The sequence below is a fragment of the Astyanax mexicanus genome, chromosome 21 (genome assembly GCF_023375975.1).
Source record: "Astyanax mexicanus isolate ESR-SI-001 chromosome 21, AstMex3_surface, whole genome shotgun sequence".
Taxonomy (NCBI): domain Eukaryota; kingdom Metazoa; phylum Chordata; class Actinopteri; order Characiformes; family Acestrorhamphidae; genus Astyanax; species Astyanax mexicanus.
Window position 1 is genome coordinate 37,840,918 of NC_064428.1, and position 17,644 is coordinate 37,858,561.

General features: G+C 37.4%; 1 protein-coding gene across 1 annotated transcript; it reads left to right on the forward strand.

Annotated features, from left to right (window-relative positions):
* Positions 1-1,224: 1,224 nt before the first annotated feature.
* On the forward strand, positions 1,225-12,486 carry metrnlb (meteorin like, glial cell differentiation regulator b). Its single transcript, XM_007234243.3, has 4 exons — positions 1,225-1,450; positions 5,306-5,724; positions 8,816-8,875; positions 11,033-12,486. Exons 1-4 carry the CDS (start codon positions 1,332-1,334, stop codon positions 11,365-11,367), a joined length of 933 nt encoding a protein of 310 aa, XP_007234305.3. The 5' UTR covers positions 1,225-1,331; the 3' UTR covers positions 11,368-12,486.
* Positions 12,487-17,644: the final 5,158 nt, after the last annotated feature.

A 17,644-nucleotide genomic window follows, 5' to 3' on the forward strand; every position in this document is an offset into this window, starting at 1 on the left:
ATGGGCATGAGGATGTTCAGGTTCCTGATAGAAAACCCTTGTTTAAATGTTGTTGCAATGGTTAAAGAGGATAGTTTATTATTAACGATAAACTTCAATCTTAATGTTAATCCTAACATTTGCAGAATTACATTTAATCACAAATTTTCTGTATTTCTGTTTATTATTAGTTAAATTCAACTAAAGGTCACCTTACCACCTAAACATTTTACTCCATATTACATTTACTGTTATTAGAAATAAGTATGTGTGCAATATCTGAATTATATACATATATGACAGAAACTGATCAGTTATCACCTAATATTAAAATATTCAACAACAGATTAGGCTGGTGTTGTGCCAAATTCAGCACCCCCGCCAGGAAAAGCACCGCCTCTCGGGAGCACGCACCCATGTCTTCCTGGCTTTAACTTTACTTAGAAAATGGAAATACCCAAGATACTTTTCAAAGCTACGCTGAACCATAAGAAATAAGGAAAAATAAACGTCACCTAAAGCCTCTCCCGAGAGAGGGTGCTTTTCCTGGCGGGGAGCTGAATTTGGCACCACATCTGCACCCCCGCCATGAAAAGCACCCTCTCTCAGCAGCGTGTACACATCATTTTCCTGATAAAAAGGAGATAATTGCTTTAGCTAACTTTAATAAGAAACACGCTCCCGAGAGAGGGTGCTTTTCCTGGCGGGGGTGCAGATTTCTGCTTTTTTGCAGTATTATTTTTGTGGGAGGGGCAAATCCACCTATTTCTGATATTTCCACTAGTTCTTATGCAATGGTAGAGGTATGTCCTAACGTAGAACGATCTTTCACCAGGAGGTGCACTACCCAACACCAGAAGTAGCCTCCATCTCTCTCTGTTTTTCTGTTTTTGCCGAGCTCGTGTTGAGGAGCTCGGTGACTTTAGTGGAATGTGGGACGCGTGCACCTCCGCCTGCAGCTCGGTACATACGATACACACACACACACACACACACACACACACACACACACACACACACACACACACACACGGTGTGGAGTCCAGTATATATGATATGGCTGTTTATGATCTCAAGATTTCAGCACACACACCTTCAGCCCACACCACCCCCACCACCTTAAGATTTAAGACACACACTCACGCGCACACACACAGCGAGCGCGAGGCACCAGCCAATGAAAACACACAATGGGCGTGGCCTCTGCTTTGCCCCGCCCTGTACAGGGGCAGGAGGCGCGTGCCTCCTCCAGTCTGTAGTTAGAATCAGACACACACGCACGCACACACGCAGGCTCGCGCGCGCTCGGAGGGATGAGTTCGGTGGTGAGTTGGAGCAGCGCGCGCTGAGAGATGAGCGCGGGGAGGACGGTGTGTTTGTGCGCGCTCGCGCTGCTACTGCTGCTGTTGGCCAGGTGCGCGCGCGGCGAAGCGGCCCAGTACTCCAGCGACCAGTGCAGCTGGAGGGGCAGGTAAGATACACACACACTACACACTACACACTAATCACATATACACAAACATATACACACACCTAAACCTCAGTTTTCATGTAGCAGAGATTCTGTAATCTCAAAACGATTCGGTTAAATGACTCCTTAGGCATCGATTCGCTGCGTAAATCACTGCAGGATTTGGTGAGTCGACTCCTAAATGTTTGGTTCAGTTGGGAGATACGTTAAGAATCTTATTTGCATCATTATGTTTATCTGCTTTGTGATGCACAATAAATGTTTTACTATTATGTTTTTTGCCATGATGTTGAATCACAGTCAAGTCTGACCGTGATTCAATTTGATTAAATGATTCTTTGGGCACCGAATCGCTGCACAAATGGAATCAACATCGGTGAATCGGTTTGATTAAAGTTTAAAATCTGATTATGATTCAGTTTAATTGATTAAATTGTTCTTTTGGGCATTGAATCACTGTGTAAATCACACCTGGATTTGGTGTAATGACTCTTTTTTAATATATTATTCAGTTGAGTGATACTAAGGCTGTGTGTGATTTAACTTTGATTATATTATTCTTTGGGCATCGAGTTACAGCATAAATTACACCATGATTCGATTCGATCAATGTTTGAATCAGTCGAGTGATTCTTAAAGTCTAACTATGATTTAGTTTTATTAACTGATTATTTTGGTCATTAAATAACTGTCTAAATAACTCCAGTCCGAGACTGAACCTAAATCTTAGTTTTAGCAGGGATTCTGTAACCTCAACATGATTCAGTTAAATGACTCTTTAGGCATCGAATTACTGTGTAAATCACTGCAGGATTTGGTGTACCGACTCTTTAATGTTTGATTCAGTTGAGGTGTTGAGTTCAGGTGTTGGCGAGCAGATGGTTGGGTGTTACGAGTGTATTTACAGCACACGTGCAACAAATTAAGTGTGGTTGCCAAGGTTTTGCTGGTTGCTGTTGTGTTTGATTGGGTGTTACTAATGTATTTTTATATTATATGGCTTTCTTTGCAATATGGAGTTACTAGGTGGTTGCTAGGCGGTTGATATGTTGTCAGGTGGTTGCTTGGGTGTTTTGCTGGGTGTTACTAATGTATTTGTATATTTTGTGACTTTCTTTGCAATGTGCAACAATAATTATGGTTTACACAGAGCTGCTAGGTGGTTGCTAGGTAGTTGATATGGTGTCAGGTGGTTGCTCAGGTGTTATTTGTATATTTTTAGACACTCTTTGCAATGTGCAACAATAATTATGGTTTACACAGAGCTGCTAGGTGGTTGCTAGGTAGTTGATATGGTGTCAGGTGGTTGCTCAGGTGTTAATTGTGTATTTTGAGACATTCTTTGCAATGTGCAACAATAATTATGGTTTACGCAGAGTTGCTAGGTGGTTGCTAGGCAGTTGCTAGGTAATATTTGTGTTAAAGTCTATTCTGGATCAGCAGACGATGCTCCAGACCCCGGTTCTTCAGAACTCCTGACCTCTGACCTCCTGTCTGGCCTCTATTAGCCGTGTTTTCAGGCTTCGGCGCTGAATCGGCTCCAGAATAACGGTTTAATAATGGCGATTAGAAGCAGCTCTGCTGGAATTGAAGGGATTTCGGGGGTCACGGCATCTCCGGGCCCCCAGGGGTCGAATCCTTGTTTCTTTTTTCAGGTTTTTGATGGCGGGGTTTTGACAGGGTGGTAATCTAATCTCAGATAAATCAGGGGGTAATGCGTGTAATTACCCCACTGCAGCCTGCAGCACATATGTTCACAACTCTCTGCTCTGGAGATGCAAATCATGTTTTTTTTTCTCTGGTTAGAAAGAGAAGAGAAGCTGTAGAGTGTAGAGTTTATTTCTTTTATTAATGATGATGATTAAGCTTACAGCCAATGAAAACCCAAAAATCAGTGTCTCACAAAATTAGAATATTATATAAGACCGATCGATACTTTTGGCAAGTCCTGCTGGAAAATGAAATCCACAACATGTCTCTCCAAACCATCACTGATTGGTGGAAACTTCACTCTAGACCTCGAGCAGTTTGGACTGTGTGTCTCTCCACTCTTCCTCCAGACTCTGCTCCCTTGATTTACTTTAAATGAAATGTAAAATTTACTGATGATCAGTGATGGTTTGGAGAGTCATGTCTGTCATCTGCTGGTGTTGATCCACTGTGTTTTATTATCAAGTCTAAAGTCAGTGCAGTTTTGTTATCTCACAAAATCTTACAGCACTTCATATCTTACAGCTTCCCTCTGCTACTGGCAACTTTTATAGAGATGCAGATTTCATTTTCCAGCAGGACTTGGCACACTGCCCACACTGCGTAACAAAAGTACCAATTGGTCTTAAAATATAATATTCTAATTTTCTGAGACACTGATTTTTGGGTTTTATTGGCTGTAAGTCATAATTATAATCAACAATAAAAGAAATAAACGCTTAAAATAGATCACTCTGTGTGTTTAATACATCTATATAATATGAGTTTTTAGATGTACTAGTACATATATAGCAGTAATATTCTTTGCGTGCGCGTGTGCGTGTGTGTGTGTGTGTGTGTGTGAGTGAGTGGGTGAAGTTAGTCAGGTTGGTTATTAATATGAGAACAAACAGGAGTTTTTACTGCAGGTTAATCTTTAAGTCCTGGTCTCTGTAAAGGCGATGAGGAGTCGGCCTCGCCCTGGATCTGACCCGGATGGTCGGAGGTGAAAGCTTCAGCTTTTAGAACATCCTGATCTTCTGTTCAGGATTTCAGCTGCTGTACAGATAAACCAAGAGACAGTAATAATCAGTATTACATTCAGTTATTATTACACTGCTAAAAGACTAATACGAATATATAGCAACAATAATATCTATAAAATATTAACCCTGTTAGACAAAAATATTATCTTATTATCTAATATTATCTAATTTTTCACTTTTTTCACAGGATGCCACTCTATATCTTTATGTACTAAGAAAAATATTATTAGAGGACCAATTGAAATACTTGTAAAAAATATGTTTACTTTCACTTCCATTAAAATATGAGATAACATGGGAGATATGAGGTTTTTTTCCCATGAAAATGGCATTATACGTACATTATTGAATGTATAAATTATTAGGACAGTTACCCATTCCTTTTTTTTCCATATCTCAGTACCTGCTCAAGAGAATACTATTCTTTTGGCAATATTTATTGTTATACTTTTTTTTAAGACAAGCTCTGTGTGTGGATTTGCACATCAGTGTTGGCAATGGGTGCCTCTTTAAATAAAGTATTTAAATGTTGTTATTATATAGCATTCATTAAAGGAGTGCCATCATAGGGCAGTTAGACAGTCACTCTACATGGGTGTCTGTTTTTGTCATTAAAAGGGGCACTAAATCCCCTTATTTTTGCTGACTCCACCCACAGGTCAAATTTTAAAAAGACTAAAAAAAATGAAGGGGTAGTTTGTTGAAAGGGGCACTGGGTGATGTATGGGTTTAGAGGCAAGGCAGAAGGGAGAGCTGATTGGCTATGCTTCAGCAGCAGCAGTGTGCCTCTGATAGCAATGAGACGCAGAGGGTTGGACGTCAGCAGGGGGGCGATACTATTGATTAATTGATGATTGATTGATTTGCATATTGTGATGTGTCTGCGTACCAAAGTCGCCTCGCCTATAGCACAGTTTAACCTGAGAGGAGCTGCAGAGGCAGAAATTACCACAATAAAAGCGTTTTTTAAAGGTTAGGAAAAGTTTCGAAAAATTTTAAGCAGGACTGGTATGTTTTATTACTTTAGGGGAACACATTTCAGCTATTAATGAAAAATATATATATATTTATTTTAGGATTTATCAGCTCTTTAATCTGTCCCTCTCTCTCTCTCCCACAGTGGTCTCACTCATCAGTCTCACCTGCGGGATGTGGAACAGGTGTATCTGAGGTGTTCTGAAGGTTCTCTGGAGTGGCTCTACCCCACAGGAGCCATCATCCTGAACCTCAGGCCCAACACGGACCCGGCACAGAACCTGCAACGCTCTCAGACCCCTCAGGCGGCGGCTCGGGGGGTGTGTCTGCGGCCGCGTGCCGGCTCCAGCGGCGCCTCGGTGTTCCTGCGGCAGGACGGGGAGCTGACGCTGCTGCTGAGCGAGGAGGACCAGGCGTCCGGCCGGCAGCGCTGCTTCAGCCTCCCGCAGCAGGGGGCGCTGTTTATAGAGGCTACAGCTCACAGAGACATCAGCAAGAGAGTCACCGCCTTCCAGTACCAGCTGACCAGCGGAGGAGACCAATCAAATTCAAATTCAGCTGCAGGTAAACAGCTTTCTCTGATTTTGTTATTTATAGGTTTATGTTTGAGTAAAATGAACATTGTTGTTTTATTCTATAAACTACAGACAACATTTCTCCCAAATTACAAATAAAAATATTCTCATTTAGAGCATTTATTTACAGAAAATGAGAAATGACTGAAATAACAAAAAAGATGCAGAGCTTTCAGACCTCAAATAATGCAAAGAAAACAAGTTCATATTCATAAAGTTTTAAGAGTTCAGAAATCAATATTTGCTGTTTTTTTTTTGCATCTTGGCATTAGGGCTGCAACGATTAGTCGATATAATCGACAATGTCAATTATTTAAATTTGTCGACTAATCGTTAATTGGTAACAGTACAAATTTGTGGGGCAGAAGAGCAATGGGTAACTGGCTCACTCTCACAGGTTACACTCAACTTAGTCTGTGTCTTCAAAACTGCCTAATCACAACATATTATTATTATTATTATTATTATTATTATTACAAATTTAATGATTAAATATCAGTATTTTTCATGTTTAAACAACATCCAGACATTTAAATGCCTTCAAAAATCTCACGATCAGCTGTTTCTAACATTTTTAAAGATAAAGGACATGGCAGAAATAATCGCTGACTAATCGATTAATCGAAAAAATAATCATCATATTGATCGACTACCAAAATAATCATTACTTGCAGCCCTGCTTGGCATCGTGTTGTCCTCCACCAGTCTTACACACTGCTTTTGAATAACTATTATCCACCTTCCTCTTGATTATTTTTGAGAATCTTTTTAGAAAAAGATTGAGAACAAAAACTGGCGCCCGGGTGGAGTGACTGTCTAACTGCCACCCAAAAAATAAATCCCAGCACTAGTAAATGCTGCACTGAGGGTAAAGTAACAGTTATAAAGGTGTGAGGAGGCGAATAGGTGAACCAAAAGGGCCTGTAAACTGATCACACACACACACACACACACACACACACACTCGAGAACACACACCTCTCGTCAGCATGTTCTGGTGACAGAAGAAAATAAACAGGGCGGTTGGGGGGTCGGGGTCAGTGCGGATCAGTCTGCTGGGGTTATTGAGTGTGATTGGTGTAATGAGGGAGCTGTCTGCTCTGATTGGTCAGTGCTAAGTGTGTGTGTGTGTGTGTGTGTTAGCTGGGCTGGGTTTTCAGTGTTTAAACCACTGCTAATCATCATCTCAACAAAAGATCTGTTCATCCAACGGGCCTCGCATTTATAATACGTTTTTCATGTTATTTTCACAAGAATTTTAACGTTTATTTGTGTATTTTTGATGTTGGACATTCTTTCCATTATTTTAAAATTTCATAAAGAATGGATGCAAGAAAATGCTCCAAATCTGACTTGAAATAGAGAAAAACTATGTTTTTAACTGTTTTACATTGGTGCAGTTAGACAGTCACTCCACCTGCTTCTATTCTAATGCTTTCTTCTGTTATTGTTCATTATTCTTCTTTATTTTGTACTATATACTCTAATGTTTATTGAGAACTGTGTAAGAATGAAGTTTCTCCCCTGTTGCTGTCGTCACTTAGCTCCCTGTGCCAGTTATTAACCTTTATAATGCTTTATAAGCCTCTATAACTGTTTATAAATGCTTATAAAGCTATAGAACAGCTTTTTAAAACTTGTATTTATGCCAGTTTTTTAACTGCTTTACTATTTTTAACAGCTTAAAAACCATGTTTTACCGCTTATCTCATCTTATAAACCTAAAATACTGCACATCACAGTTTATTAACATTTATTACTGCTTATTTAAAGTTATATCACTGCCTGTCACTGTTTATAAACCTCCAATATAGTGCTTGTAACAGCTTATATATGACTATGTGCTACTGTTCATAAGTGCTTATAAATCTATAGTACTGTGTATCACCGTTATTACACTTTATAAGTGTTTATAAGCATCTGTTTCTGCGTATTAATGCTTATAAACCCATGTCACTGCCTGAAACTGCCTATAAACCTTTTATAACAGCTTTTAAACCTGAATTTATGCTTGTTTTTAACTATGTATTACTACTATTAACAGCTTATAAACCATCTAGTACTGCACATCACAGATTACAAGCCTCTATTTCTACTATTAATGCTTAAAAACCTATATCGCTGCCTGATACTGCCTATTAACCTCTATAACAGCTTTTAAACCTGTATTTATTCTTGGTTTACACTGTTAATACTTTTAACAGCTTATAAACCATCTATTGCTGCGTATCAGAGTTTAGAAACATTTATTACTGCTATTAATGCTTATAAACCTGTATTACTGACTATTACTGCTTATAAACTTCTATAACAGCTTCATAAAGCTGCATTACTACATTTAACAGCTTATAAATCATATATTACTGTGTATCAGAGTTTATAAACGTATAAAACAGCTCATAAACCTGTATTTCTGCTAGTAACTACTATGTATTACTATGTTTAACAGCTTATAAACAATATAATACTGCGTATTACAGTTTCTAAACATTTATTACTGCATGTTTAAACCTGTATTACTGCCTGCCATTGTTGACAAACTTCCGTAACAGCTTATAAACCTGTGTTGCTGCCAGTGACAACTATGTAGTACTACTTTTAACAGCTTATAAGCCATCAATTACTCTGAATCAAGAGTTTAGAAACATTAATTACTGCTATTAATGCTTATAAACCTGTATTACTGACTGTCACTGTTTATAAACTTCTATAACTGCTTATAAACCTGTATTTCTCCTAGTAAGAACTATGTATTACTACTTTCAACAGCTTAAACACCATCTATTACTGTGTATCTCTGTGTGTAAAGCTGTATTACTGCTTATAATCCTCTATAACAGCTCATAAACCTGTTTTGCATAGTAGTGTTTATAGTGGGAAACTGGAAGGACATACTGGGTGTAAAAACACACTGTGGGGGGCTTAAACCATGTATCTCCTACACCCCCACATCCTGTGACACACTAACACACACAGGGAGGTGTGAGAGAGGTGTGAACAGACGGTTATAACACTCTCTCTCTCTCTTCAGTAGTATAGTTTGTCTGTAACTCTGTAATGTGTGTGTGTGTGTGTTGTAGGTGTGTGTAGATCCTGCACTGATGAGCAGATCCTCATGGCCGTCTGCACCAGTGACTTCGGTAAGCCAGTATTAATAAAGATATATTAGAGTGAAAGTATTATAATTAATTCGTTAAGTGAGGAAAAACAAATTAAACAATTTAAAACGGAGACTTTATTTTAGTATCAATATATCTCTGCCTCTATTTTACTATTTCAATTCAATTCAATTCAATGTAGCTTTATTAGCATGACTGTGAATTACAGTGTTGCCAAAGCCTTATAACAATTAACAACAATGGTATGAACATACATAACAGACATAATAACATTTATAACAGAAAGTAATTATGATTACTATAATAATTATATCATTTATCAATAATTATAATTATATTATAATAATCATTTTCTCTGGGATGGGGTCCCCAGGATTTTAGAGGTCATTTTGAGGTGTTACCCACTGTCTCTCAGGCTGTGACACGCACTGACGTATTTGGCAGCGAGGGGGGCGGTGTGCCCCTCCCCCAGAGTGATCCGTAATTTTTCTAATAGTGAAAATGTTTCAAAATTTTGAATTAAATAATTAAATTTGTTAATGAAGAAATTTCGTGTTTCTTTGAATTTTTCACACTGTAGAAGGAAGTGCATCTCCGTCTCGACCTCACCTGTCGTACAGTGAGCACACAGTCTCTCCTCTCTGGGCAGCCAGGACTGTTTATACCTGCCGGTCTCTACGGCCAGGCTGTGGTCACTGAGTCTGTACTTGGTCAGGATCTGTCTCTGCTTTCTATCTCTGACAGTCAGGAGATATTCCTCTAATTTATACTCTGTTTTTAGGGCCCGATAGCATTCCAGTTTGTTTTGAGTTTGGATTTCTTTTTGCCAATGTTCCAGATAATCACTCTGACTGTGTTTGGTGATTTGCCTGATGTTGAGTTTGGGTGGTAAAGCAGTGCTGGGCTGAGGCTGCTGTCTATTAGTATCTGTTAGAGGGTTAATAAGCCTCAGGACCAGCTGACTGAGGGAGCTCTTTTCAGGGTTCAGTTCTTGGGTCTGTAACGCCCTAAATTGCAGCGTGTCACTGTTACTATCTATATCTCTATATCTTTCTATCTCTACCTCTCTATCACTTTTATTCTTTCTATCTCTATCTCTAGTCTCTCTACCTCTATCTGTCTATCTCTCTATGTATTTCTCTATATTTCTATCTCTATTTCCATATTTTTATCTCTCTAATTTCTCTCTCTATCTCTCTAATCTTTCTTTCAATAGTTTCTTTATCTCTATCACTCTATCTTTCTATCGCTCTCTATCTCTATATATGATCTATAATCTCTTATCTTTGTACCTCCATCTCTCTTTCTATATTTCTATCTCTATTTTTATCTTTCTCTCTCTCTCTCTCTCTCTCTCTCTCTCTCTCTCTCTCTCTCTCTCTCTCTTACAGTGTACACTTCTTTGGAACTTTTATAAGACCTGACCACCAGGCAGGCCTGTGGATCTATTTTTTTTTTATCTTTTTATCAGTCTCTCTAATTCTATATCTCTCTTTCTCTATCTCTCTATCTTTCTATCTCTCTAATCTCTATTTCTCTATCTCTATCTTTCTATCTCTGTTTCTATATCTCTCTCTCTCTCTTTATATCTCTCTATATCTTTCTATCTCTCTCTCTGTCTTTCTATCTATCTATCTCTATATCTATCTTTCTGTATCTATTTCTCTATAGCTCTATATCTCTTTATCTACATATCTTTTTTATCTGTTTCTATCTCTATCTATCTCCATGTATCTTTATCTGTCTATCTGCAATCTCTCTGTCTCTATCTATATCTCTCTATATCTATCTCTATTTCCTTCTATCTCTAAATTCAATTCAATTCAATTCAAAGAAGCATGACCATAGTAAATTACAGTATTGCCAAAGCATTAAATGACTGATTGAAAAAAATAACAACCTTTGATCAGTTATAACATATACATAAACAATTTACATATAAATAAATATTTGCTATATTTAATTAGATATTATCATTAATGTCTAATTAAATCTCTTTCTATCCGTCCGTTCGTCCGTGAATGGTCTCTCACCAGGAGGAACACTATCCTAAACCAAAAGTATCCTCTGGAAGTCTTTTTATAGGGAAGTGAGGGAAGCACTTTTCCCTCTATTCTTCTATCGAGACCCATTGTTTAATCTCTCTCTCTTTATTTTCTCTCTTTTTTTGTCTCTCAGTGGTGAGGGGCATCATCCAGTCCATTGAGGAAGATGAGGATGATGAAGGTCAGGGATCGTTGGAGGTGTTATCCAGTCGTGTGTTTCGGCAGAAGAAGCGAGTGTTCCTGCCGGCCGGCGGTGGGATCCGCGGGCCTGCCCGGTGGTCAGGTCTCATAAGAGTCCAGAAAAAGTGTGGACTGGAACTGGAACGAGGGGCGGAGCTTCTGTTCACTGGGTCAGTGAGGTTCGGGGAGGCGTGGCTTGGTTGTTGGTCTCAATATAAAGACTTCCTTCAGATTTATCACTCAGCTCTGGAGACGGGAACCAACCCCTGTCATATACATACTGACTGAACACAGGAACACTTTCACTTTTCATGGAACCCTTGAAGAACCTTCTTTTTTAAGGATGTTCTACCTGAAAAGTTCTTCCTCAAAGGGTTCTTTATAAAAGAGAAAAGACAATGGTTCTATAGAGTATATAAAGAATATTCAAATCTCTGAGTGGTCTCAAACCACATACAGCTCTGTAAAAATGAAGAGTTCACTTCAGTTTCTCTGATTTTTGATTTTATAGGTTTATGTTTAAGTAAAATTAACATAATTATATGTTATAATTAATTGTTTTATTCTATAAACTACAGACAGCATTTCTCCCAAATTCCAAATAAAAAATATTCTCATTTAGAGCATTTATTTACAGAAAATGAGAAAAAAAGATGCAGAGCTTTCAGACCTCAAATAATGCAAAGAAAACAAGTTCATATTCATAAAGTTTTAAGAGTTCAGAAATAATCAATATTTAGTGGTTTTTAATCACAGTTTTTTTCATGCATCTTGGCATCATGGTCTCCTCCACCAGTCTTACACACTGCTTTTGGATAACTTTATGCTGCTTTACTCCTGGTGCAAAAATTCAAGCAGTTCAGTTTGGTGGTTTGATGGTTTGTGATCATCCATCTTCCTCTTGATTATATTCCAGAGGTTTTTCATTTGGTAAAATAAAAGAAACTCATCATTTTTAAGTGCTCTCTTATTTTTTTACAGAGCTGTATAGGACCACTGCTTTTTCTGTTGAACACCTTCTTGTAAAGACCTAAAGATGCATGAGTTCTTCAGTAAAGACAGTGGTTTATAAAGTGTTTAAATGTTTGAAGAACTCCTTTTTAATGATTTATCAAGGGGTTCTTCACAAAATGCAGCAGTTCTAAGAAGTGCTCCAGCGGTGCTTTTGTTAGAAAGCTTTGTGAATAGTTAGATCAGTCGATTTTTCAGACTGAGACTGTGTGTAGTTGTGTGTGTAAATACAGTGTGTGTGTGTGTGTGTTTTCTCAGATTGTGTAATTTAACCAGGAATAAAGTATTCACTTCCTGGAGACAGTTGTGAGAATATAACCTGTACATGTGCGATTTACCTTCTCCATCACCACCAAACTCAAACCAACTCCAATAAACCATCAATTATAACCCAAATACTCTCCCGACATCAAAAGATCCATTCTCCAGCACCAATAAAACTATTTTTAACATTAAAATGCCAAACATTGAACAACACCAACAAACTAAAACACTGGAGAAGATTGAGGGTTATTGGTTTTGAGATTGTCAAACAGTAATGTATTCTACACCTAAAAATCGATACATCAACAAGGTAAAATGTTCTTCAAACACCAACAATATTAGACATACTCTAACAAACTCAAATGTTCTCCAACACCAACGATATTAGACATTCCCCAACACCAGGAACCCATAACTCAACACAAACAACTCAAACACCAACAATCTTAGACATTCTCCAGCAAACTCAAATGCTCTCAAACACCAACAGTCTTAGACATTTTCCAGCAAACTCAAATGCTCTCAAACACCAACAATCATAGACATTCTCTATTGAAATCAAATGCTCTCCAACACCAGAAATCTTAGATATCTTCCAAAACCAGGAGCCGATAACTCAACACCAGCAAACTCAAATGTTCTCCAACACCAACAATCTTAGACATTCCCCAACAAACTCAAATGTTCTTCAAGACCAAGAACCCATAACCCTTCAACACCAACAATATTACACATTCTCCAACTCCAGGAACCCAGAACTGTGCAATGCCTACAAACACCAAAACCTGAAACATTTTTTAACACCATTAACCTAAAACACCAACAAGCCCAACCATTTCCCAGCACTGTACCCAAATACCCAAACGAAAGCTTCTACAAATAACAACAATTTAAAATGCACATAAATGTGACTAAAATTTCTACAACAAATACTAAATTCAAAAATGTGCTAATGAACACCAACAATCGACATAAGGAGGGTATCTTACAAGTCAGGATTTCTTAGATCAGCAATATAACAATAACACAAGATCTATATAATTTTATGTATTTGCAGCCCTGTTATATTTACAGTATTGTATCTATATTTATACTTTATATATTCTAGTCCACATTCTCCACCAATAATATAATGGAGGTATAGGAACATAAAATAATATAAAAATAATATAAAATAAGTACAGGTACGTTCAATCAATCAGTACCCATCACAAATGTAGCACTTTTACTCTGCAGTACGTCCAACAGTCAAGCTCATTTTTACACTGTTTTTCAGCAGCCAGTGAACCGGCCAAGTTCGTCCATGTTCCTTAAGGTCTCATGATATTTTCACACAGTGGCTCAGAGGTTCTAAAACTACCATATTCTCAACAAACATCATCATCTCAATATCATGCTGAGATGTTTTATAGGAGCCATCAACTTTTTACAGTCCTGGATCTTCATTTTATAGCTCTGAGTTTCTCTCAGGTTTAGACATTTGATTTGGCGACGGATTTCACGGGGTTATGCACAGAAAACAAATACGCTATTTATCTAAACATTAAAAAATATCTAAAAGATTCATACGCACTGATTCAGGGGTGTTGACTCTCTGAATACGACTCCTGTGGGATTCACTGTTCTGCAGCTTCAGATGAATTTATGCTCCTCTAAAACTGTGAGTCAGAGATTTTTACATGAGCAGATCTTCAGGGAATCAGTGAATCAGAGCTGAAATGACTCATTCAGGAATCGTTCTGGCAGCTGATTCGTTCTGAGTGACTCATTCTGGAAATATTAAACCCACTCCTCAGAGCGACTCCTTTAGGAAACGTTACGCAACTGTTGACTTTTATTAACGATTATTATTAAATCAAATGATGTTTCTGTCAGGATTTTTATTACTGAACTAAATTTACTGCCCACATTGTTAGAAACACCCGTCCTAAAGATCCGCCGTGCTGTAGAGCAAGCTGGGTGTTTCTGATAAAGTGGCCACTGTGAGTGAAAAAAAAAACAAGGCAAAGTTTTTGTTTGGCCACAGTGAGCAAAACACGAGATAAAGTAGGTAGGTGTTTCTAATAAAGTGGCCACAAAGCTGGTGTTTCTAATAAAGTGGCCAGAAGGTTTTTGTTTCTGATAAAGTGGCCAGAAGATAGGTGTTTCTAATAAAGTGGATAGAGTGAGTGAAGCACAAGGTATCGTAGGTGTTTCTAATAAAGTGGCCACTGTGAATGGAAGCACAAACTAGAGTAGGAAGGTGTTTCTAATAAAGTGGCCAGATGGTTGCTGTTTCTGATAAATTGGCCACAGTGAGTGGAAGCACAATGTAGAGCAGGTAGGTGTTTCTGATAAAGTGGCCAGAAAGTTGGTGTTTCAAATAAAGTGGCCAGAAAGTTGGTGTTTCTAATAAAGTGGCCAGAAAATTGGTGTTTCTAGTAAAGTGGCCACAGTGAGTGAAAGCACAAGATACAGTAGGTAAGTGTTTCTAATAAAGTGGCCAAAATATTTGTGTTTCTAATAAAGTGGCCAGAACGTTGGTGTTTCTGTTAATGTGGCCTGAACGTTGGTGTTTCTGATAAAGTGGCCACAGTGTGTAGAAGCACAAGGTAGAGTAGGTAGATGTTTCTAATAAAGTGGCCAAAATATTTGTGTTTCTAATAAAGTGGCCAGAAGGTAGGGTTTCTATTAATGTGGCCAGAATGTTGGTGTTTCTGATAAAGTGGCCACTGTGTCGGGAACACAAGGTTAAGTTTACATTTATGACAAAGTTTTAATAGTGAGTTTTTTATACTGAGTTTTTAATAGTGAGTTTTTAAAAGTGATTTTTTATACTGAGTTTTTATTACTGAGTTTTTAAAAGTGAGTTTTTATTACTGAGTTTTTAATAGTGAAATTTAATACTGATATTTATTGCGACAGTTGAGAGCTGAAGGTTCTGCAGAAGGTCTTGCTACACTGAAAGTCCTGCAGAGTTTGGCTGCTGCTGTAATTCACCACACCTGTCTGTAATATCCCGTTCTCAGGAACACCGCGGTTAGGTGGCACTGAATCAAGGCTAGAGTTAAAGTATGAATGCTGGTGCTTCTCCAGGACCGATGGTGAGAACAATGGATTTAGTGTGTTTATAAACTCGGCTGATGAACGGAGGAGAAAAGCTCTTCATGCTGATCTGGAAGCTCAACGGAGGAAAGTTCAGCATATTAACCCTTTAACCTCTAGAGCAACAAGCGACCAATCGCTTCTTGTTGCACAATCTGTAGACTTAAGCGACAAATCGAATTGATTTAGATGCATATATTCTTAACTAACATTCAACTAACATTACACTGAATGTCTATTAAATGCAACTTAAATATAACCCTAAACCAAACCTTAAAATGGTAAAATTAGAGTTAGAGTGGTTAGAGTTAGAGATGGGTGTAGAGTTACATTTAATAAAGAATCATTTACTTTCACTTTAGAGTTTAGATGCATTTAATAGACATTCAGTTGAATGTTAGTTGATCACATTTGACGGTCAGTTAGCCCATATACTCTTTAGGTCTTACATTATTAGAGTAATTAGAACCTCTTTCTCAGTGATGAGGGAAGAGAGAACCATCCACTGTACCCACTGTACTGAACCCTCTCTCTCTCTCTCTCTCTCGGACTCTGGCTGCTGATGGAGAAGCTGCACGACCCTGGATTTGAACAAATCAAATTGAGATTGTCTCAACTTTGTTGCAATTGAATTATGATGCATTTAATCAGCATTTTACATCGATTTGCCCAACAGATTGTTCAGACCAATCGTAGACATGGAGCTCCAATGTCCTTGCGCTTCTGCTGACTGAACTTTTGGTTTCTAACGTTTATTATTAACAGTAGCTGCAAAGTAGTTTCTTATTTTCTTGTTTTATATGAGTAATGTTTGTACATTTATTGGTAATTTATTGGTCGTCTTCAACCAACAGACAAACAGCAGCACCAAGATCAACAGTTTGTTGTCATGCATCAAACGTCCAGAGAGTCCAATGTTACGTTAACCCACCATGCCATACCATACCATACAATATGTATTTATTTATATTTAGATAGATAGATAGATAGATAGATAGATAGATAGATAGAAGAAATATAAGACTCTAAACTATAAAATTCTAAACTGAGACTTAAAAATATATACATAAATATATAAATACAAAAACTATACAAAGTGTGGAAGTAATCAGTCGTAGATATGAGGTAGTGCAGCAAAAGAATAAATTAATTATAGGAGATAGCAGGTATCGGCAGATATGACGAATACTAAACATAAACCTGTGCATACATTGCGTTTAAGTTTATTGCATTTAATATAATGTCACATGACGTGCCTACATTCCATACCATAAGTGAATAAATATAAATATGCACTGTATATGTGCAAGAATACATAAAGTATATTTGACTATTTATCTTACTTTTTTTTCTTACATTTTTGTTGTAAACTTACAAATACAGTGTTTTTTATGCGTTTATTTGCTGCTTTGTGCAGTTTAACCACTTTTGTTACATGAATCATGATAAAGTAGTGGTTCTCTATTCTAGTCTTGGTTTTGGAGATCTTCTCCTCCTACCCTGCATGGTGTGGGTGCTTTCTTGCTCCAAAAACACCTAATTTAAATGATCTGATTGTTATTATAAGTCAAAATCTTAAAATTTAAGTTATAGTTATATCTACAGGGACTCCCAAGCTTCCAAAAATGTAATTTTTCGTCCCTAAATAAGAAAATTAATACCATAGTAGGTTAAAGAGTTCCTGAAACCAGAATTGTGGCCCTACCTTTTCTGAAAGTTAGAAATTATCATGCTCTAATCCAGCAGGACAGTGCTGGGATCTGCAGGAACTGTGTATAGAGAATATTGGAGTTATTATGGGATGGATTATCACACACTACAAAAAAAATAAAAAAAAAAATCTTAGCAGGTGAAATTGTCTACATTTAAGGCGAAAAATCTTATTTTCTTCTCTGATAAGACTTTTTATGTCTTACTAAGCATTGTGTAAGTGTTAGATTATTTAGCTTATTTTAGGGATAATTATTATTATCTTAATCATTCTTACTTAGAATTTGTACCTTATTTTAAGTAATTTGAACTCAAAATAAGCAAAATCAGGCAGAAATCAAGTTATTCTGATTCTTGTGTCCAAATACAGTGACTTTTTTTTGCTTGATTAAGGTGTTACTTCACTCATTTTGAGACTTTGCCGTTGCTTTTTGTAAGAAATCTTACTAAGAAAATTTTGCTTACCCCATTGGCAGATTTTTTTTGTTTAATATGC

Excerpts from the sequence above, each read along its gene's own strand:
- metrnlb (XM_007234243.3), top strand. The coding sequence starts at position 1,332 with ATGAGCGCGGGGAGGACGGTGTGTTTGTGCGCGCTCGCGCTGCTACTG. Across the intron at positions 1,451-5,305 it reads CAGTGCAGCTGGAGGGGCAG|TGGTCTCACTCATCAGTCTC; the intron begins GTAAGATACACA and ends TCTCTCCCACAG. Across the intron at positions 5,725-8,815 it reads AAATTCAAATTCAGCTGCAG|GTGTGTGTAGATCCTGCACT; the intron begins GTAAACAGCTTT and ends TGTGTGTTGTAG.